A 21,399-nucleotide genomic window follows, 5' to 3' on the forward strand; every position below is an offset into this window, starting at 1 on the left:
AGGGGATGGGCAGGGGCCTAGTCTTCTCTGCAGGATAGGATGGGTGACATGGTTCAGGCCTTGCAGACCAATGGTCCATTGGACCCCAGATGGAATCTGTGGGCAACCAGTGTTGTTTTGCTCTGCTGCACCTCCATCTGGTGGTGCTGGAAGGAACTGCTTCCAGGTCCTAATATAAACACTGTACAATTACAGCTGCATCCCTGGGTCAGCCACAGGGCTCACTTTTTTTTTTCTTTTTGTAAATTATGTAAACCAGAACATAGAGAGAGCTCCAACCTCAGAAATGGAAGAAAGAAAAGGAATGAAATACTGAAAGTGGATTCAGACCGGAGATGTCCTGGGGAGAATCACCAATGACCCTTTGATTCCTCATTCTCCTTATCATTTATTTTCTGAGCAATCCCCAGCCCACCTCATCCTGTAGCCACACAAATGTCCTCTGGCATCCATGGAGAACACTGCCACGGGTGGTCTTCAAACTCCCCTCCTCCCCGCTCTGGTCCCCAGACCCCAAACCAACATTACTCTGGCCTGAGCAGAAAATAGTTTTTTGAGACGTTTTTCTTTCTCTCAAGCACACCAGCACACACATACTCACACTCACTTCCCAGACTCATCATCAGCCTGACATCCTCAAACAGCCTTCAGAGGCCAGGGAGGGCTCTATAAATGCCTCTTCCCATTTCTGGCCAGGCTATCTGTCACCAGAATGGGTAAAGAGACCTGAACAGGGTCCTGCTGCTGCAGAGAGAATTCAGCATGACCATGCCCAGGCAGTATAGCTGATGGATGCCAGGGGGCAGGGGGTGTATCGTTCTCCTCTGCACAGGCTTCTGGTGAGCACTGAGGAGTGAGAGGAGCACGGGACACCCCCACTTCCCTCCCAGTCATGATAAGCAAGGCCCCATCCCTCCCACAGGGGGAGATTGCCAGTCACCAGGGAAGAGAAGAAATAGAAGAAAGAGACATACTGGAGAAGTTGACCATTGCGAACTGCTGACACCTGTCCCCGGTGTATCCCACAGGACACCTACCAAAAGAAAGAAAACCAGAAAGAGAGAGCCAGGATAGCAAGACACAGGCATTGCAACACCCCGGCACAGGCTCCTGCCAATGCCAGCTGGGTTCCTTGCCACCGTTACCATTTGTACTGGCCTGGCCACTCTGCCCCTTACCTGCAGCCCTGAATTTTAAACCCAAGGATTAGGCCAAAAATGAAAAACAAAGCAAAACAAAACAAAACAAAAGAACTAACAAACCAAAATACAAAAAAGAAAAGAGAAACAAAACAAAACAGCCAAAGATCAAAACAACCAACACCCCTGGCCCTATGCCCTACATTGGGGGGACTGCACCCGGAAGCTTTCTAAGGAGCAGGGACTTGTGTTTGTATCTTCAAACATACTTTGCTTAGGATCTGGCATGTACAATCGCAAAGGCAGTTTCTCCAAACATCTCTGTCCGAAGAATCCGTTTGGACATCTGGAGAAGGAAAAGGGGAAAAATCACAGAACAAACTGGCATCATCCGCGAGGCTAAGGTTAGAAATCAAAGTGCACAGTGATGAATGAGAAAAACCAAGTCAGGCACTTGGGGTCACACTTGTAGCTGAAGGGGCTGGAGTTGGGGCTGGGTGGAGGGCTCTGAAATCTTATAAACCTCTCTAATAGATGTGGCTCCGTGGGTGGTGGGAAGGGGTGGGGCAGGGGGAGGATGATTTAGGGAAGCGGGGAGGGGGAAGAATGGAGGTTATTGTCTAGTTGTACTCCTGGTCCTGAACCTTTCCTTCTTACCTGCCTGGTGCCCCATGAAGCCAGTACTGCAGCCCGTTAGTGCCAGGCAGTCAACCTTAAGGGAGACCAAGTTCTTAGGAGCCACTCCTTTGGGCCCTACTGGAGGATTCTCTCTGGGGCCCTGGGCAGGTTTTCTCATACATGAAACTCCCAGAAAGTTCAAAGCAGAACTCTGGAAGGCTGTACCCAGATTGTGTGTCCATGACAAAACTGACCTAGAAGATGTTTGATCTGTTCTCTCAAAGAAGGTTCTGTGGCCAAATAAGTTTAGGAAATCCATTCGCAGGGCTCCTCATTGCAGCTTACATTAGCATATGAAAGGTTATAAAAATTTTATAGGAGGAAGTAGCTGAACTTTCTAGTATGTCCCAAATTTATTTGACCATGGAAGGCATTTTTTTTAGAGGAAACTTTGTTGAACACAGTTTGGGGAAGGCTACCCTAGAACAATAAACATGGGGAAAGCTTAGTAGGGGAAGGGGAAGCTGGAGGGGAGCTGGAATTACCAGCGTCCCAAAGCTGCCTTCCTGAGGCCGAGGGCAGGGGCAGGTTGGAGCAGGCTCACTGGGGGACCTGGAGGCCTGTTGCACATCAGGGGCCTACTGGCAGCCAGCCTGGGCATTCCTGCCCTTTCCCTGTGACCTGCTCTTCCACTGCAGCCTCACTCTGCCCTACATCTTTCTTCCATCTTGCCTTTCCTGCAGCTCCAAGGCACCACCCACTCCCATGTCCCTGACCTTGTCCTCACCCCCAAGGTACACTTCCTTCTGCTCTTTGGCTGCCACCTCTCCCCTCAAGCGAGTCTCAGTCTTGCAGATTTCTGGCAGCCCTCTATTCTTTTCTGAACCCCAGCAAGTCCAGCTAGCTGAGGAGAATCTTACGAACAGGGCTGGACTGACCCCTTCCCCACATGTCCCTACTCAGGGATGGTCCTATGTTGCCTCGGCCTGGTTTTCCTTCGGAAGTTAGGTAATAATCGGCTACTGTTCAACATGAATCAACCTAAACTTCCTCAAGAACTGAAGTGTGCTTTACTCCTTCACCTCCTGGTGTATTCAACCATTCAGGAAGCCCCTGGGGCTTAAGTGGGCAGTGACTGTTGGCTGTGACATATACTCATGAAACCCTGTGGCCTCATATCTAGAGGACTGGGGAATGGGAGTGGTTGGTGGGCAGAGAGCCCGTTGCTCAGGACCCTGATGGCAGCTCTCTGGGGGAGATAAGAGGTCATCGCTGAAGTGGTAGGGGTGTGTGCAGGTACACCTGGCCAGGGTGGGGGTGAGGGGCTGGGAGGGCTCTAGGAGAGTGGTAGGGGTGGGCAACAGGCATGCATGCTGATCCTGTTGAACAGAGGGGTTCAGGTCCCTCATCAATCCAACCTTCTCTGATCCCTGGCCTTTGTCCCAAGAAAGATGGGGATAGTGGCTAAGGATTTCCAACCAACTCCAGCTCTTCTTCCTCAGCACTTGGACACTGGTGTGGGGATGGGGACAAGAGGAGGAAAAGTGATTTTTTTTTCAAATAGAAGTACCTTTGGGGTGGAGGATAAAGACCCAGGAAGTTGCTAAAATGACTCTTGGAATCCACAAAAGAACAGAAAAGAGATAAGTTTAACTGTGTTCCATGTCTGAGATTAGCCTGGCTCTTGGAGTCAGGTAACTCAGTGTATGTCTTTGTGTGTGTGTGTGTGTGTGTGTGTGTGTGTGTGTGTGTGTTGGTGTAAGAGAGAGAAAGGGGAGTTCAGGGGCAGGAGGGCACAGAGGGGAAATATATTCCCATTGCTAATAAGCAGGGCTGCTGTACCATGACTCTTGGAGACCAATGACAACTAAGTCTATTCCTGTATCCTCGATCCCACATACATCCTGCATTCCCTGACTTCATCCTCATATGTTTCACGGCCACTGAGTCACACAACTCTAGGGGGTACTATTGACACAATCTATAGCACAAATGTGCACCTTGGAATGGTGCAATATTATAGTGCTAGTCTTCTTGCCTTGAGAGTGTCCCCCCTGTTTGAACAAATAAGGCCTCAAGGAGGGGCAACGTAAGGGGCAGGAAGGCCTGGTAGGCGGTAGTGCTCTCTGGGGCTCTAACTCCTTCAGGGGGCTCCTGGACACTCCTATCCATCTCCTTTGTCCTGCCTATTGAAATTGGGATTCCCCTAGTGCAGACTTTGGGGGTGGGCCAGGCCTCCACCTCTCTAACCTGCCCCCAAGACCAGAGTGCATCCCCTATCAACCAGGGCAGGAGTATGAACTCAGTGTGGGTGGGTGGCTGGCTGGTGGCTCGTGGGTGCCACTCAAGCAGGGATGGACCCTCTGAATTTCAGGGGCACGGAGGACAGATCAGAAGGAGCAATGGGTAGCAGCCTTCCCAGCCCTTCCCGCTGAGTCATCAGCTATGATGCTGGGAAGGTCTGTACCCAGGGCTGGAGAAGAGCAGGGGTGAGGGGGGGCAGAGAGGAGAGCCCACGGGCTGCATCTGGGGTGACAGAGGGGGCCGAGACCTCTGCCTTCCCCTTCCCCCACCCCACCTCCCGGGCCTCAGTTTCTCCTTTTGGTAGCCTGGGGATAATGCCATGTGTGCTGCCCTTACCTGGGGAGAGAGGAGGATGAAGGATGAGGGTGTGCCCCAGGCACTGGGGGGGAATAAGGGTCTCGGAGTCCATGAGGGATGGGTGGAGATGTGGTGAGGATGAGCAGGCAAATGGGGTGGGATGGGGGAGTCGCCTGATCATGGGTGGGCTGGAGAGAGCAGAACGGATGGGGATGGACCGATGGCAGGGGAGGCATGCCACTGGTATGTGCACAGGGCTGGAAAGAGAGTCTTGTTCTGTCATCATCCCCTGAACCAGTCCCCAAGAGTCACGCACCAACCGTGCTCAACAAACACACGGAGAGAAGAGGAGAAAGCAGCGAGAGGAAGTGTGGGGGCCCCTGTCTGGCCCAGACAGGAGACAGTCACCTTGATTTGGATCCCCATTTTCAAATCCCCTTAAGTTTTCTTTTTTAAAACAAAATTCAGTATCAGTGACACTGTTTCTTTTGGCACTGAGTTCCAGAAAAACAGGAGGGTTAAGGAGTGTGCCTGCTTTCCAACACTCCCTGTAGGGCTTGAACCAATACACAACAACAAGTGTAAGAAAACCAGGAAGGAAAACTGATTTTTATAGAAACTGGAATGAAACTGACCAGTGTAGTTTCATTATCCAAGCTAAGCGGAAATGCAAAAAAATCAAAATAAAAGTAAACAAACAGCACAAATGGTAAGACGTGAGTTCCGTTTCCTAAGTTCTTTCCTTTTTATTCCATTCAGGTGTCATCAGGAATCCCGAGAGGCCTGCCCCCCTTCCCTCCCAGCTTGCCCACCCCCAGAATGGCCTCTGGGCTCTGCCCGGCCCCCTCCCCCCTGCCCTTCTCCAGCACAACTCAGAGGACCTCAATCCCGGCCAGGGATGTTCTTCTCCCCTTCGGGCTGACAAAGGGAGCCAAGAAAGTCAAATCCATGAGCCCTGATTGGGGCTGACCAGGGGGGCCAAGATGGGGAGGGGATAGCTCTGGGTGCCAAGTTCAAGTTCTAAGCCGTGAAACCCAGTTGTCCTGGTGGGGAGGGAAATAGGATCAGGCTCCTGCCTTCTACTCCCCTTAGACTTGGCCAGGCAGGACCTGGGCTCCTAGGGGTGCAGCCTTGCTGGCGGGGTCCTCTGGTACCTATGTATCTTATTCCTCCTTTTCCCACAAGAAACTCCAAGACTAGAGCTTGGGCCCCAGAGCTGGCTCTGCTCATCCCTGGTGCCTGTCCTGGGGGCTGAACCTTCCCTATCTGGAGCCAGGGCTGATTTTATCAACAATGCTGGATCCATTTGAGGGTCAAGGGGTCCAAGGGGCTACGGAATAGGAAAGACTTGGCGTATGGGACATGGGAAGGGGGATGCAGGATTGGGCCATCCCTATTAGTTATTCCAAGGCCCTTGTGAGTTTGAAGTAGGTCTAATCCAAAGAGCTCAGAGCATTTTCAAGGCTAGAATGTTCCCCGGGGTCTGTAACTAATGTGGCTGCCTCTTAAAGGAAAAAGCAGGGAAGGCTGAGGGCTGAGGCCAAGTTGAGAACTTCCCTGGAGGACCTGCTGTTGCTCTTGGGACTCTTCCCTGAGGTTTGGGATGGGAGGAGGGTGGGAAGGGGATGGTAGCAGGTGAAGGGTGGGACCAGGGAGGAAGCCAGCCAAGGAGGCCAGCAGGGGCTAGAGCCACAGTCCCGCTTGGCAATGGCAGCCCAGCGACCCCACCCTGAGGATGAGTGTGAACAGGTGTGGACCCTTGTGACCACATGGTAGGTGGAGGGGGTCTTTAAAAGTCCTGGTCTTCTTGACAGGCCCATATTCCTAGGAAAGGCTGCAGCTAAGGAGGAGGATGCAGACCCGGCCTGGGAGGGCAGAGACAGGGGAACTAGAAGTGCTGATCTGACCTCGTCTGTAGGAGCTCAGGCCCCTCTCTAAATCTCCGTCAATATTTTAGTGGTCTTTGCCCAGATGCCACAAGAATGGGGCAGTTTTGGCATCTTGCCAGGGCCCTAGACTTGAGATGCTCTGAAAACCCCAAGTTGTTCACTAGGCCCCCTTCCCACTCCTCCCCAAGATCTGGCCACAGCTTGTGCTGCCCTCCCCAAGCTCCCTTCCCCCTCCTCTCAGGCCCACCAGAAATTCTGTCCATGGGCTTTGGGGGGGCCCAGCTGCCCAGAAGACCCTGCTGGGCCTGAACAAGGCCTCCATGACTGCCAAGCTCCCGCCTACCCTGTGTGCTCTGGGGAATGGGTGGTTCTGAGCTCCTTGGAGTGCTTGCTGGGGCCAACCTGACCTCCTCCACTGGGCAACACCCACAGTCTCTGTTGGTATCCTTTTACTTCATGGAGAGGGGGCCGGGCTAAATGGGCACAGGCAGCACTTGGGCACAATGGTCACTGGGGTGCTGTAGGGCATTGAAAGCAGCCAGATTCAAGGGGTTCTGGGCAGTCCACTCTACTCCCCTCAAGACTGCAGGAGTAGGACCCTCAGGAGCCAAGGGCTTGGGAGCTTGTGGTCTGCCTGACCCTACCAGGTTCCTCATTGCTGGGGAAGATGCAGCTTGGGACAGAACTAGTTTGGAGAGTTGTTGAGAGATGGGGAAGGAGGACAGAGAGAGAAAGAGAGCGAGAGAGAAAGAAAGAAAGCCCAGTGCCTTAGACTGGCATCCCCATCTCCCTAACAGTGTTGGTGAAAGGGTGGACATCAGGAGATGGGGTGGACAGGGGCCTAGCAAACTGGTACAGCAGGAGCCCATGTGTCCTGACATTTCCTCAAGTTCCAGAAGGGGCTAGAGCTTACATTTCCTTATATTCCAGAAAGGTCTAGGAATGGGGCCAACCTTGCTGTCTGTACCCTTTGGGGACCCCTTGCCAGTGACTGGAAGCACACTTTTCCTAGAGCCCTCCACTTCTGCCCCAGCATCTCCTACCCTGCTCTCACCCCATGCTGACTCCACTGGTCACTTACTTGCAGGAAAGCTGGTTGATGCCCTCGATGTAGTAGCAGACGCCTCCATTGACACAATAGGACTTGGCTGTCTCGTTGCACTTCCGGGCATGCCCCGACCAGGATGACAGGGTGGTGCTCACTGGAGGTATGAGAGACACATGCCGGTGACCCACTGAGACCACCTCTGGGTCCCAGGAATCACTTTCTTCATGGCTTTTCATGGCTTATCCCCAAACTGGAAGGTCATCAGAGACTGCAGACATGACTGGGCAGGGGAGGTCTAGTGGTCCTTCTGGATTGCCAGTGAGGCAAAGTGGGAGGCCACCACAAGCTCTAGCCATCTGTCCTGTGTGACCCTGCACGCATGCTCTGGGCAAACCTCTAAAATCTTTTCATTTTTTGGAGGGGGGTGACAAGGGAGCAGAAACTGCTTCCTCTGCTGGAATCAGGGCCCACCTCCACCCCTTCCCTCCTGTCTCCCTGGGGTTTCCACCACAAGTGGATGAGATGCTGACGTCTGGTGTGGGCAATGGTGCCGGGAGGAGACACCTGTACCTGCCTTTATTGTTCAGGTTCTTGTATGTTCAGCGGGTGGCTGGAAGGAGTAGGGACTTGAAAGGAATGGCACCTTTGGGACATTGCTGTTTCCTGAGAGCTGGAGATGTGGGTTAACCCTAGATTCTACACTCTTTCCCCTCTCTGCCAGGGATGGACGGAATGCAACAAAGGCCAGTATGCCCTGTCTCCAGAAGCAGCAAGGGTCTCTTCGTATACTCCCATGCCAGGCAGCCCCGCTGCTCTCCCACCTCATCAGCCTTTGCCTCTGGAGGGAGCTTCCAGACCTCTGAAGGCCCAGACTGTAAATCATGGGCTTCAGGTTGTTGGAGAGGAGATGGGGCTGAGGAGGGCCAGGGCAGCTGGGATGTGAAACTGGCTGACAGAAAGACTGGGCTCTGAGGCTATCAACCCAGACTGTAAGTTTGATTTAGCAGACTCATTTGAAAAATCAAAGTTAAGAAAGCTCTTCTCCTCCATCAGAGGAGGGCATACGGAAAGCTGGCTTCAAGTGAGAATTCTTGCATCAAAGTCAGTTTTCATCTGTAAGATACTGTCCTATGCTGTGTGTCTATACTGGGCTGCTAGAAGGGGCTCCTGCTCCCCACTCAGCTCTTGGGGGCTCTGAGGGCCTCTTACTTCCACCCAGCACTAGCCTTGTGACGGAGATGGCCCATCCTGCCTTGTCCAGCCCTATCTCCTCAGGGGTATTGAGTTTCTATGGCTCCTGTCAGTCATGGGGAGGGGCTGAGAGGAGGGGGGCAGGCACTTGGCGCCCTCAGTGTTTAGACATGTAGGGAGACAGATGGAGCGTGGGGGACTGGGAGCGTACACACAGCTCTGCCTCTGTATATGTCTGAGGAGCTCACTGATAAAACCCAGCGGACAGGGCCAGCTCCCACCTTCCCCTCCCCATCATGCCGGCCGCTGAGCTGGCATCCTTGGCCCCATCCTGGCTGAGGTCTCCCCTAAGGCTCAATGGCAAACCCAGCTGGGACCCACATGCTGGCTGGGGAGAAGAGAAAGCTTCACGTTGGTGTCTGTCCCACTTCTGGGTCAGTGGGACCCAAGACACTAAGAAAGGGCCAGAAAAGAAAAATAACCGAGGTGATCATGCCTGAAGTTATAAAGTCCCATTTCTGGGCAGATCCTGGAGGTTGTCCTGCCCTTTGGTTACACTGTAAAGGAGGAGTGAGGAAAGAGAATGGCAAAGTGCCCACGCAGAGTCACAATGTGTGTTGTGACAAGGCCTTAAGGCTGCTGGCCCCTAGTTGTGCAATCTTGACAGCTACCCAGTCCCCTGCGAAAGAAGACGTCAGCACCAAGTCTTGCCTGGAGCAGATGGATGCAAAAACAATGTGGACCACAGGCCTGGGTCCTCCGGGGGGCCTTGGCTAAGCCAGAGAAATCTCAGCCTGGGCCTGCCAGGCCCAGCATGGGTCCCTCTGCAGCCATGGGTGGCAGAGACTGACAGTTGCTGTGCCCTCATTGTTATTCCTCCCAAGCTGAGGGAGCAGTGGACAGCAGTAAGGTTGCTGGCAGGGAGCGCAGCTGCACATTTGGGCTTGTCACACATACATGCCTGCGCTCATGGAGGCCTTGGAACACAGATGACAACTGAAGAAAAATGGACCCCTGAGCTGTGGTACATGGAGCCCTGGCTGCCAAGACCACATCAGCATGGAGATGAGGCCGAGGACCCAGAAAGGCAAAAAGGGAGGACAAAGTGGAGGGCTGGTCATAGAAAGTGTGGCAGAACAATGACTGCAGGCCTTCCCACCTCAGAAAGGCCACTTTCTAGTGACAGGACCTTCCTGAGTCACAATAGGCCAATTCTTGTTGTGGGTGAAGCCACACTCCAGGGAGATGTGCATGCTGCAGGGGTGCATGCACACCACGGAACCAGCAGGCTGTGCTGGCACACACATGTCTCAAGGCAACTAGACTCCCCCGTCAGTGTATCTATATTTCTAACCCAGTCCTCCCTTTGGAGAAGCAAAGGTGACATGGATTCTCAATGGGAAGTTTTAATTACTCCCCCCTATGTTAGAGTCTGTAAACAAGTCAAAATAACACCTGGCATTTTGCCAGGGGAATGTTAGAGTTCGTAAACAAGTCTGGATGGTGCCTGGCAAAATGTCAGAGGGAGTGGTTTGAGAAGTAACAAAACCGAGCCATTAGGTGTAGAGATTCCTTATTGGTTGACTGATGTATCTAGTTTATGCTAATTAGATAAGCTGTGTGGAATGTATAAGTACTGCTCCTGTCCTGCAATAAACGGCTCCCACTCCTGCTGTATCAACATACACAAGTTGTTCGTCACCCCCGGGTTATTTTGCTGCAGCCGGACTGCGGCACCCCTACCCCCTTTTTTTCCAGTAGTGGATTTAACCCAAGGATGCTCTACATCCCCAGCCCTTTTAAAAAAATATTTTTGAGACAGGGTCTAAGTTGCTGAGATTGGCCTCAAACTTGAGATCCTCCTGCCTTCGCCTTCCTAGCGACTGGGATTGTAGGCCCATGCACTGCCCCTGGCTCCCTAACTGCTCCCTTGACACTTGCACTTGAATGGCTCACAACCACCTGAAACTCAACATGTCCCAAACTGAGCTCCTAGTCATCTATCCCAACCATCGTCTCTATCTTTCCCTCTGTCAGTAACCAAATGGCACACACCCAAGTCCTAGAGGGCATCTTATATTTCTCTTTTATTCCCCACTACATCTCATCCCCAAGATTCACCATTTCTAACTCCTCAAGAGGCTCCATGCCTGTCTCCCCAATTTCCCTTCTAGTCCAGGCGTGTCTCTTCCTTGGATGACCACATGGTCCCCTCACTGGTCTTCCTACCCTCATCTCCACCTTCCTGCCTTCATCTCTGACTTTTTGCTTGGCAGCTGCCACAGTGGTCTTTAAAAATATGTAAGTTCCATGATGGAAGTTCTCCAATGGCTTCCCTTTGTACTCAGGATAAAGCCCCAACTCCTTCCCAGGTAGAATCTGGGCAAAGATAATAAGCCAGGAGCCCTCCTGCCCAGGACGTTCCCAATATCAGACTCCACTGGCCTCCCTCACCTTCCCCAGTTGTCAGGCTCCTTCCTGATTTTTCCTATTTGCTTCATCTATTTCTGCTTGTAGTACTTATTCTAACCTAATTAAGTGATGAGGCATGCCATTATTAGCTCCTTCAATAGAATGTAAGCTCCCTTAGGGCAGAAAGACATCTCTCATGTTTCACTGAACCACAATATCTAGCAGAGTGCTGGGCACATAATAGGTGCTTAACAAATATTTACTGAATCAATGAATGAGCAAATTAATATCTGATTCTTTGGAGAAAAGAGCCTTCTATTGCCAGCCCAGGGACTAGTCTGATATCCTTGGCTGATGATAGCTTTTCTATAGGTTTTAAATGTAAATATTCCTGAGAGGTCATTAGGGAAATGAAATCAAAGCCACAATGAGATGCCACTTCACACCCGCTAGGAAGGCAGGAAAACAGAGGGATAATAACAAGAGGTGGTGAGTTTGTGGAGAAATTGGTAGTTCGTGCATTGCTGGTGGGAATGTAAAACGATGTGGCTGCTTTGAAAAGTAGTCCGGTAGTTCCTAAAAAAAATTAAACAGAATTACCATATGCTCCAGGAGTTCTAAAAACCTATGTGCATACACAAACTTGTTCATGAATGTCCAGAGCAACAATATGCATAATAGCCCAAACATGGAAACAATCCAAGTGACTTACTAATCCAAACTAATGAATGGATAAATAAAATGTGGGACATTCATACAGTGGAACATGATTTAGCCATAAAAAGTAACGAAGTACTAACTCATGCTATAATGTGGCTGGACCTTAAAAAAACATTACATGAACTAGAAGAAGCCAGGCAAAAAGGCCACATATTATATAAATCTATTTGTATAAAATGTGTACAATAAGTAAACCCATGGGGACATAAAGTAGATTAATGGTTGCCAGGGGCCAGAGGGAGGGAGCAATGCTAATAGGTATGGGGTTTCCTTTTGGGGTGATGAAGATATTGTGGAATTTGTGGTGACGGTTTCATAACTTGGTGACTGGGTAAAAACCATCAAATTGTATACTTATTTAAAAGGATGAATTTTATGGAATGTAAATTATGCCTCAAAAATTAATTTTAAAGAATGTCTAGAAGGGACAAACCCTGGAAGTCATTATCAGCCGTTAGTGACTTGGTATGGGTGGGTTCTTCAGGGTCTTCCTTCAAAGACTAAGCAGGAGCAGGGTGGAGAGGCAGCTGGTGCTGTGGAGCCATCTCCGCATTGTCTGTTGCTGCAGCAGCTACTTTTCTCCCTTGTTCATAGAAAAATCTTTGCTTCTCTTTTGAGACCCAGACCTAGCACCTCTTGATACGTCTAGGTTCTCTTCTCACGGTAGCCTGCTGCCCTTTGGTGCGGTGGACTGTCTTCTCCCTGCCCTGTTCTAAAAGGCAGAGGAGCCCCAGTTTTTAGCTTCCTGCCTTGTGAAGGACTTGATTGGGGGCCAAGACTGAACTCCTCAGAGCTCACAGCAGTGCGTGCTGAATGTGCAAGTGAGAGTACACAGCTCGCCTTTTGTCCCCAGCTACAGGACAAGCCTGGGTCTCTGCAGGACTTCCATGGTCCTATAATACCCCACTTCAAACCTCTGGGGCAAAGTCTGATATCCTGGATCTGGAATGGCTACCCTAGGATGTCTCTGAGTTCCCTTTCACCTGGGACATGGACGCTGGTTTCTCAGAAGTGGCTGATTAATTTGTTGAAATTTCCACAAACTTCTGCTAACTCCTCCTTCCTGCCAGCAGCTTGGGAAGGTCGGAAACCTCTTGTGAGCAGTCAGAGTTGTGACGAGGGCCTGCTCTGGTTTGGGGAAAGAGAATTAGGCTCCACCAGAAAGGAGCCGGAGCCCTCCAAGAGCCAGAGTGATGTCCCTTGCGCAGCCTGCAGCTCCTGATGCCCCGCCCCTGTAGCTTTGGCTTCCCTGGGGCCTGGGAGGGCCAAGCCAACCCACCTAGGGATGAGTCAGAGGGGGGCAGGCAGGGCCTGCACCCGATCTCCGCCCCCTCCTCAGGGTGTGGTTGCTGCAGGTCTCCTGGCTTCTGCGGATAAACAAGGAGCCCAGGCATCTCTGCCTGTGAAAATGTCCCTAGTCTTCTGGTCACCTGCAGTGGCCCTGTTCAGCTCCCCACATGAAGAGCAGGCTCTTGCCTGCATGGGCTGTACAGGGCAGCAGAAGAGGTGTGTACTCCGCCTGCATGTGGGTTAGGTGCACAGGACATCAGCCTGAAGATCACCAGGAATCTCATAATTTTAGGGGGAAGAGACTTATAGATCAGCCTCAGGAGGGGAAAACTGAAGACTAGGGAGGTGGGGCAACATGCTCTGGGTTGAATGACACAGAGCTGGGACTAGATCAAATCTCTCAACTCTCCACTGCCCTGCCCTGCGTCCCTCCCACCAGGCTACAGGCATGAGGCAAGGAACCCTGTGGGCAACTGGATTCCAGATCTGCCCTCCAGCCCCAGCCCAAAGGCTCCACGCTCTGGTTCTGCAAAGGATCAGAGCATGACCCATTGCAGGAAGGAATTGAGAGCCCTCCCAACCCTCCCAACCTCAGGTCTCAAGCCCGTTGTGGCAGAGCAGGCATGGCTGTGACTTTCTGCATGGCAACCCTACCTTCTTTCTCCACGAAGAGCACCCCTTGAGGGAACGCTTCTCCATGTGATATGTCAGGGCCATGGTTCAGGCACTCTGCCTCTCAGTAGCCCCCCTGAATACACAGACAAGCCTGGCAAAGACGGCGCCCTCCAGCCTGAACAAGTGGGCCAGTGGGCACATGACCTAATCAGGGTCAATCAGAGTCCATCCTCGTGATCTATGTGTGGACCAGAGACCGAGGTGGCGGGCTGGGATGAGGTAAGCCTGGAGCTGTCTGTGGCCACGGCCTCCTCTTCCCACTCCATTCCCCCAACGTGGGAGAAGCTATTTCAGAACTGGAAAGAATGAGGCCGACACACAGAGGGAGAGTGTCCTGACCCATCCTCTTTGTTCTTAGACTCTCATTTTTTAGGCCAGTTTGACCTCTTGGGCTTCCCAGTTTTACAAGTCAATAAATGAATTCCTTAAGGTAGGTTTAACTTGAATTTGTCTCAGTTTTAACCAAGAAAGTCTTGACTAATAAAACAGGAGACTTCAAGTCCAAGGTGTATCTGTGGATGTCTGCCCACTATGACAGGTGGCAGGTGCTAGACACCCTCTCGCCCCAGGCTAGAGGCTGGTTGAGAAGTGGAGATGCAAATACCTCTACTGCTACCCTGCCTGGCTTGGGACATGGAGAAGGCAGTGAAGGCCTTGCAGCAGGTTGTAAGTTCTTTAATATAACATTTACCGGGTACCTACCAGGAGTCAGGTACTGTGCCAGGCCCCGGGGCCAGAGTGGTAAACAGGCTAGATTCATCCCCCATGGAGCCCCGTGGCTAAGTTTGCCTTGAATTTTACATTGTACAGCTCTATCATTAACTAGCGGTTTGACTTTGGGCAAAATGTTTAGCCTCTCTGAGCTTCTCACAACCTATAAAATACATCCTGGGCCTGAGTCAGGGTTCATGAAATAATGTGGAGTCTGGCTTGGTAAATACTAGCTGTCATCATAACTTCTTTTGTCCTTGTCATCCCCGTCCCTGAGGCTCACCCTCCACTGGAGTGCACACAGAGAAAGTTCAGCAACAGTATGGGACCTGAGGAATGACCTAAGATTGGAATTCAAAAGATACTACTGGACCTCTGTGGCCTGAGCTGGGAGGGACACTACAGTAGGTTGGGGTGGTCTTAGGAGGAAGGCTGCCGGGGAGAGCTGGTGTGGGAGAAGGAATAGGGATGGGATGGCAAGGGGAGAGACTGCAGAGGAAGATCATGGGCCAGATGGGTGAGTCCCTGGCCTGTGGCTCCACAGGCTGGGGACATGGTTGAATGAATGTGTGTTAAAAGGCCACTGTTCTGATACAAGTGAGTAGGGATGAAACTTGTGCCAGGGTTGCCCCTGAGGTGGGCTTAGAGTGGATGGGGTAGTTATGAGAAATATCCAGACTGGATAGTGGCAAGGAGCCCAAGAGGCTGGGAGAACAGGGCTGTCCCTCACCAGGACAGGGCAGAGAGGGTCTTGGCTAGGTTATCATCTGAGGGCCATGGGCCGGGGAACGTTACAAGTTCTCTTTTAGGTAACGATGGGTTTGGGAGTATTGGAAGTCTGGTGGAAAACAGGCGACAATAAATACAGGATTAGATTCTGTGACGGGCATGACTGAAAGCAAATCCCAATAAATAGGTGTCTGAATGGCATACTCCGCTTGGGGGTGCTGGGAGCAAGAAGGCTCTTTGTGGGATTTGGTGCACTGGGGTTAGAGTGGAGGGTACTGCATGAGGACAGGGAGCATTGGTAGAGAAGAAAGGTGCCTTTCCAGTCAAGGGAAAGGACAGCCCAGCAGGAAGGCACCCTCTGCTCTGCAGCTGGATCTGCCACTGCAGAGAGAAGCTCAGGAGCACTCTGAGGTCCTGACCGTGTAGTCTTGGAGGAGAGAGGATGTCTGGTGGGAGAGTCTGCCATCTCCAAAGAGGCTATCCCAGGGGATCCAAGCCCCCAGTCCTCCCGCCCTGGCCCCGTGGAGATGACCTCCTGCACTCAGGTGCCCGCAAAGCAGCATCCACAGGCAAGCAGCTGGCAGCGCTGGGGCCTGCTCTCCCCCAGCCCCGATCCGGGCAACCCAGCCTCCCATAATTGCCTTCTAAAAATATTCTTCCCTCCACCCCCACCTCTTGATTTCAAAATATTTAGTTTTCAGGGTATTTAAAATGAGAGTTGGCGGCTCTTCCAGCCCCAGATAACAAAGCTAAACATTTATGCTTCGACTGCATTTCTCTGAATCGGCTGAGATCTGGGGTTTGATATGGCCGCGGCAGAAGGGAGGGGAATCGAGTGCAGGATGGAGCATGTGTGGGCCTCCTGAAGGCTGGGGGGGCAACTGATCCACCCTGCCAGAGCCCTCAGGGACCCTGCCCTTCCTCAAGGGGCCACCTACCGCTGTTGACGTAGAGCCGGCCCCGGACGGTGTCCTTCCCCAGGATGTTCTCAGCCTCGCAAACATACTCCCCAGCGTCCTCAACCTTCACCTTGTTGAACTGTAGTCGTGAGTTCTTTCTGGTTAGGGAGGGGGAAAAGAGGGGGAGAGGCGTGAGCTGGGGGGAGGCGGCGACGATGCTCCCTAGCAGTCGCCCGACAGTCACCTCTCCCCACAGACCCACAGTGGCCTTGCAGGTTGGCTGGAAAGTAGATACCCTCAGGCTGGCTGTTCCTGGGGTCCAGAAGGAATGCTGAAGCCCTGGAACTGGAGGCAGACTGGGGCCCTCAGGACAAACCAGGCTGGGGCTAATGGCTACACACATGTTCTAAATCTATGAATTCTCACGTCTATTTTCCCAAGGCTGGGCCTTTTTTTGTAACATTTTTTCTGGGGGCAGAGAGCCAGGCCCCTTAGGAAGTCACATGGCTACATCTTCATTCTCAGCAGCTTTAACCTTCCTTAGAAATGGCTGCTTGTCACGCTGGATACGTAGGACCCATTCCCAGAGCAATGGTTTAAATGTGTTCCCAAAGCTCATTAATCCCCAAAGTGATGGTGTGGGGAGGTGGGCCTAATGAGGGGTTAATGTCACAAGAGCTCCATCGTGAGTGGCTTAAAGTTGATTTCGTGGGAATGGGTTTGTTATAAAAGCAAGTTCAGTCCCCTCATCCTCTCTCACCATGTGACGCCTTCTGTCGTGTTATGGTGAAGCATGAAGGCCATTGCCAGATGTAACTTCTGAATCTTTGACTCCTCTAGAACTGTGAGCAAATAACACTTCTATTGCTCATAAATTACCCAGTCTGTGGCCCTCCGTTATAGCAGTGGAAAGTGGATTCAAGATACCCAGGTATCTGGGAGAGCCACAATTCTGAGAGGATCAGTTGACAACTGTGCCCAGATCCCAGTGGTTTTCTCCTGCCTTCCAATCAGCCCTGCCACTAAGAGGCACTCTGTGACCTCTCCAAGGAGCATTTGTTTCATTTATTAATTCGTTTGACAAATGCTTACTGAGTGCCTTTGTGTGCCAGGAACTTGTACTTCAAGCAACAAAAAGATCTTGGACTTGATCCCAGGGCTGAACTGGGTGTCTCTTCCTATAGATGGGAAAGCTAAATCCTAGAGGGCTTCCTGACTTGCCCAAGGTCACCCAGCAAGGTAAAGGCAGAGGTGCTGTAGCTAGTGGAGACATGCGGTATCTTGGGCATCTGAAGCTGGGGCAAGGCCCCTTCTTCATCCAGTCCCTGCATGCCCCGCCCCTGGTGCTGTGACGGCAGTGTACCTAGCCCTGGGTCCCCTCTTTCTGGAGTTCTGGTCAAACCTCTCCTTCCTTCTCAGAGCTTCCCTGCACCTATCCCAGCATGCCTAGGCTCTGCAAGTGTCTGTTCCCAGTTCCCCTCCTTCCCTCTGCCCCAGTATTCTCAGGGGCCAGTGAGAGCTCTGAAAAAAGAACAGGACCCCAACCTGGACCCCAGGGGGAAGCGAGAAATAGCATGGAAATGTCTTTACATGATGTCGTCTCCTCTTCTTTTTAGTGATTAGTTAAAAAACAAAGCAAAACAAACAAATAAACAAAAAACACAGATTCCCAGAATATTTGTAGTGGGTTGGAGGGGAAGTGGCTCATGGGACAGGGTGTAGTAGAGCTGTCACTGCCCTGAACCCCAGGGACCAAAACAGAGCCAGGACACTGTTGGGGTAAGGAGGGCAAGGGCAGGTGAACAGAGAGGCTTGCCCATAGAGATGCAAACTGGCCCACAGTCCCTACCTAGGCCTATGCTTTTAGGGACCTCTTTCCTGGACTTGCTTTTCTTCTGAAGGTAGACCTCTTCCCAGATGTCCTCACCCCAAGACTCCCAAACGAAGGTGCTGCAAAGCTGTCTTGTCAACAGAGCCTATTGCTGTGATGATGTCCTCACTAGTGTGGTGACAGCTGCTGGACTATACCCTACCCTTCCTGGCTCGAGCAGGTCTTTGTCTCCTTGGCCTGGTGCCTGCCCACAACCCTCTTCTGTCAATTAAAGTTTGTTCCCTTCATTAAGTAGAGCCCTGGAGGCCCCTCTGACTGAGAAGGCTTCTCCTTCCCTGCTCTAGCCTAATTAGACACCACAGAGCCCAGCTTCCCTGGGACGAGGCTGCTCTCACTTCGAGGCACTGGACAAGGAGGGCAGGGATCACCTGAGGGGACTAAGAGCCAGACCCTCTTTGTCACTCACAGTCACATTCAAGGGAGTTTCCCTTGCATGACATCATACGTAGCAGGACAAGACTGAGTGAAGCTCAGGGCTTTGAGGGGAGAAAGCTGGAACTTGAAGGAAGGGTTCCGGGAGAGCCCTGCCCCTTAGAGGAATGAAAAAGCGGTGACAACTCTCCAGGTTTGCCAGCTGCAGGCATCTTGGTTTACTGGGGTCATATGGCTCTCAGGGAGGTGGGCTCCAGAGACACAGAGACTCTGGGTGGGGTGAGAAGGAGGGCTCAGTGGGTCTCCCAGGCCTGGCAGTTGCTGGGACCACTATACTCTGTCCTCGCTGCGAGCTCCAGCTGCCGTCGTCCCTAAGGACTCACAGCTCTTCTGGCTTTCCGGGCAGCAGGATGCTATCTGTTCCTGGTGCCCTATCACCGTGCTGACCCAGGTCTGCCCCGAGAAGGGTGCCCATCCGCACCCTCCCCAGCTGGTTCTCTGCTGGCAGGAATGGGATCTGGGCGGCTGCACATTTTCCTCAGCGCCTCCCCCCGCCAGCCCGAGGGGCCTGTTCTAGCCTGCCCCTCATAAATAAGGGAACACGTGGTTCTCCAGGGGAGGGCCCTGCGCCCAGGGCTTGAGGGGGCAGTTTTTTCCTGGCACAGGAAGGCTGGGTCAGATACTGCAGTGTGGTGGCACAGAGACAGACAGTACCAATGGGGAGGAGGTCTCTGCAGGCCAACAGAGACACCAAGACAGAGCACAGCCTGGGCAGGTGGAGCGTATGCGAGGAAGGCTGTGGAGGCTGCTGCAGGGCAGGCAGGGAGGACAGAGAAGGGCTTTCCAGAAAGAAGCCTCCTGTCCCTGGCCCCTATGCTAGGTAAGATGTGTATAGTAGGGGGGTGGGTAGCGTGCAGAGGTGGCAGCAGCAATATCAGAATCCTCCTGATGAGCCCTTGGTAACAGGAAATCAGAAATTCCCAATTAAAGTGCACTTTTTCACCACTTGCGACTCACTTCTGGGATCCTAGAGGCAGGGCAGGTGACTCAAGGATGGTTCAGAATAGCACAAAGGATAAGGCTCTGACAGGTAGGGGCTCGGGGCACACTTCAGACTCTGGGGCCTACTATACGCAGGGGAAGACCTCACCAGGCTGGACTGGGTCACCCATTTGTCAGATGAAACTGAGGCTTACCCAGGAAGCATCAGGTTCAGAGGATGAGCAACCCAAAGTCCTCCTGCCCAACACAGTGGGTCCCCCACCCAGGAGGTGAGGCCCAACAGGATTTTCATCAATTCAACACTGAAGTTAGATCTGCCCAGGTCCACAGGGGAGAATGGGTGAAGGGGGGCTAGTCTTTGAGTGTCTCTCACGTTAGCAGTGACAGATCCCTCCACAATGCAATGAAGCCATATCTAAGGCACTGTTGGAAGAGACAAGAGTTGGAGGGCTTGGGCACATGTCCCTGAGACATGACATTTAAACTGGACCTTGGAGAACTTTGCCAGGGACAAGCATAGGGAACAGACCAGTGTCATGAAAGTAAAGACCAGGGGTCAGGAGAGCAGTGGGTCAGGAAACAGGGGAATAGTGATGTGCAGACAGAAAGCTCTGAAGAGCCTTAAGGCTGTACCCAGCATGTTGCAGGTTCTCCTGATCCGGGAAGTAACAAATGAGCAATCACAGGTGTCCCTGTTAAAGATCTTCCTCTGTAGGCACTCACGGGGGTCTGTGGACCTCCAAAACTGGGTGTTTAAGGCCCATTTTTTTTCATGAAGAAAGGAAGGAGATTTTACCCAGGTCTACACTGGAAGCTGGACTAGAGACACCTGTAGGCAGGGGCCACGGTTGTTTCATTCACCAGTGTATCCCGAGCCTCTAGCAGGATGCCTGGCACATAGCGGATAAGATGTGCACATGGCACACAGCAGTGATTTCACAGCAGGCCTGCAGTCCGGAGGGTGGAGGGTGGCCGAAAAGCAGCTGGAGGCAGAGAAGCCAGGAAAGAAAAGCACAGGCAGGGAAGAGGGCGCCCCCGGCGCCCCCCCCCCCCATATCTGGACTTCCTGCAGGGATGGCAAAGGGGGCAGCTGATGGGCAGCAGGCAGACTGGGTGCACACAGCTGAGAGGGAGCACAGGAAGCAGAGGCTGGGCTGGAGAGGCCAGGGTAGCGAGGCTGGCTTGGGGTATTTGGAATTGAAACACCTGCAGGTGACTGCGGGGGGGTGTCTAATGCTGAGCTGGTGGCCTGGGTCTGGAACTCTTGAGGAAAAAGCCATCAAGCCTGGAGATGGAGGCTTGGGGCCTCTCTCTCCAGAGGGAGAGCGGGAGGAGTGAAGCCCAACATACAGGAAAGCCAGCATCATGGCATCTCAGTGGTCAGACTCCCAGGAGGAACAGAGGGAGCCCACAGGGTGAAGGGAGCAGATGGCCCGCGTCAGGGCTGCCGGGAGGCCGGGAGGCCTGGGGTTAGGCAGCCCAGAGGTCAGTGGGGTCTCTCAAGGGCCTCAGCCATGGAGAGGCTGGGGACAGAAGTCAGACTCCAGCAGGGTGGCGACTGCACTTGGTGGTGGAGGGAAGAAGAGAGATGGGGAAACAGCTGAAGGAGGATGAGGAGACAGCACCCCAGCAGGAAAGCCTTCAGAAGAGAAGTGACAGTAATGAGTTTGCAGGGAGGGACAGAAAGGCTGAAGTTACCAGAGAGAGGAGGCAGCTGGCGGGGCCAAAGCGAGTGTGCATGTGTGCAAGGGAGCCCGGGGGCCAGCATGGGGTGAGGGGCTGGGGATGGGCAGTGGGGGGTGAGCTTGGGAGTAATGTGGAAGGTGAGGATGAGCACTCTCTTGACTTCTGCTCTCAGTGAAGTAGGGGACAGGCCATTTTCTAGACAGAGAGGATGGGAGGGAGACAGGGTCCTACCAGCCCCAGCTTCAAGAAGTCTGTTCATTCTCCTCTCTAGCTTGGAGTCACTCTTGGCAGTGGGAAGAGGGTGGGGTGACCTCAGGTGAGCTAGTGGGCGGCCTGAATTTCTTGACAACACTGTAGACAGGGGACACACGGGAACACCCTCCACCCCTCCCCTAGCCACCACAGTTTTCTTAGGAAGTGACATTCTGTCAGACAGAAACCTTTGATCCAAACCAAACCTCTCTTAAATTACATCAGGTGTGGCCTGAGCCCGGGCTTTCTTTCCATCACTTTCTATTGTGGGCCA

At 52.5% G+C, this 21,399-nt stretch overlaps 1 protein-coding gene across 1 annotated transcript in view; it reads right to left on the reverse strand.

The window, feature by feature from the left end:
* Nrg2 (neuregulin 2) overlaps positions 1-21,399 on the reverse strand; it is a 53,461-nt gene that overhangs the window by 19,093 nt on the left and 12,969 nt on the right. The window contains exons 3-5 of the mRNA XM_048811871.1: positions 15,962-16,080; positions 7,329-7,449; positions 975-1,033 (exon numbers count right to left, since the gene is read on the reverse strand). Coding sequence (XP_048667828.1) covers positions 975-1,033; positions 7,329-7,449; positions 15,962-16,080 — 299 coding nt within the window. The remainder of the gene's footprint in view (positions 1-974; positions 1,034-7,328; positions 7,450-15,961; positions 16,081-21,399) is intronic.

The sequence above is a fragment of the Marmota marmota genome, unplaced genomic scaffold, assembly GCF_001458135.2.
Source record: "Marmota marmota marmota unplaced genomic scaffold, marMar, whole genome shotgun sequence".
NCBI classification, from domain to species: domain Eukaryota; kingdom Metazoa; phylum Chordata; class Mammalia; order Rodentia; family Sciuridae; genus Marmota; species Marmota marmota.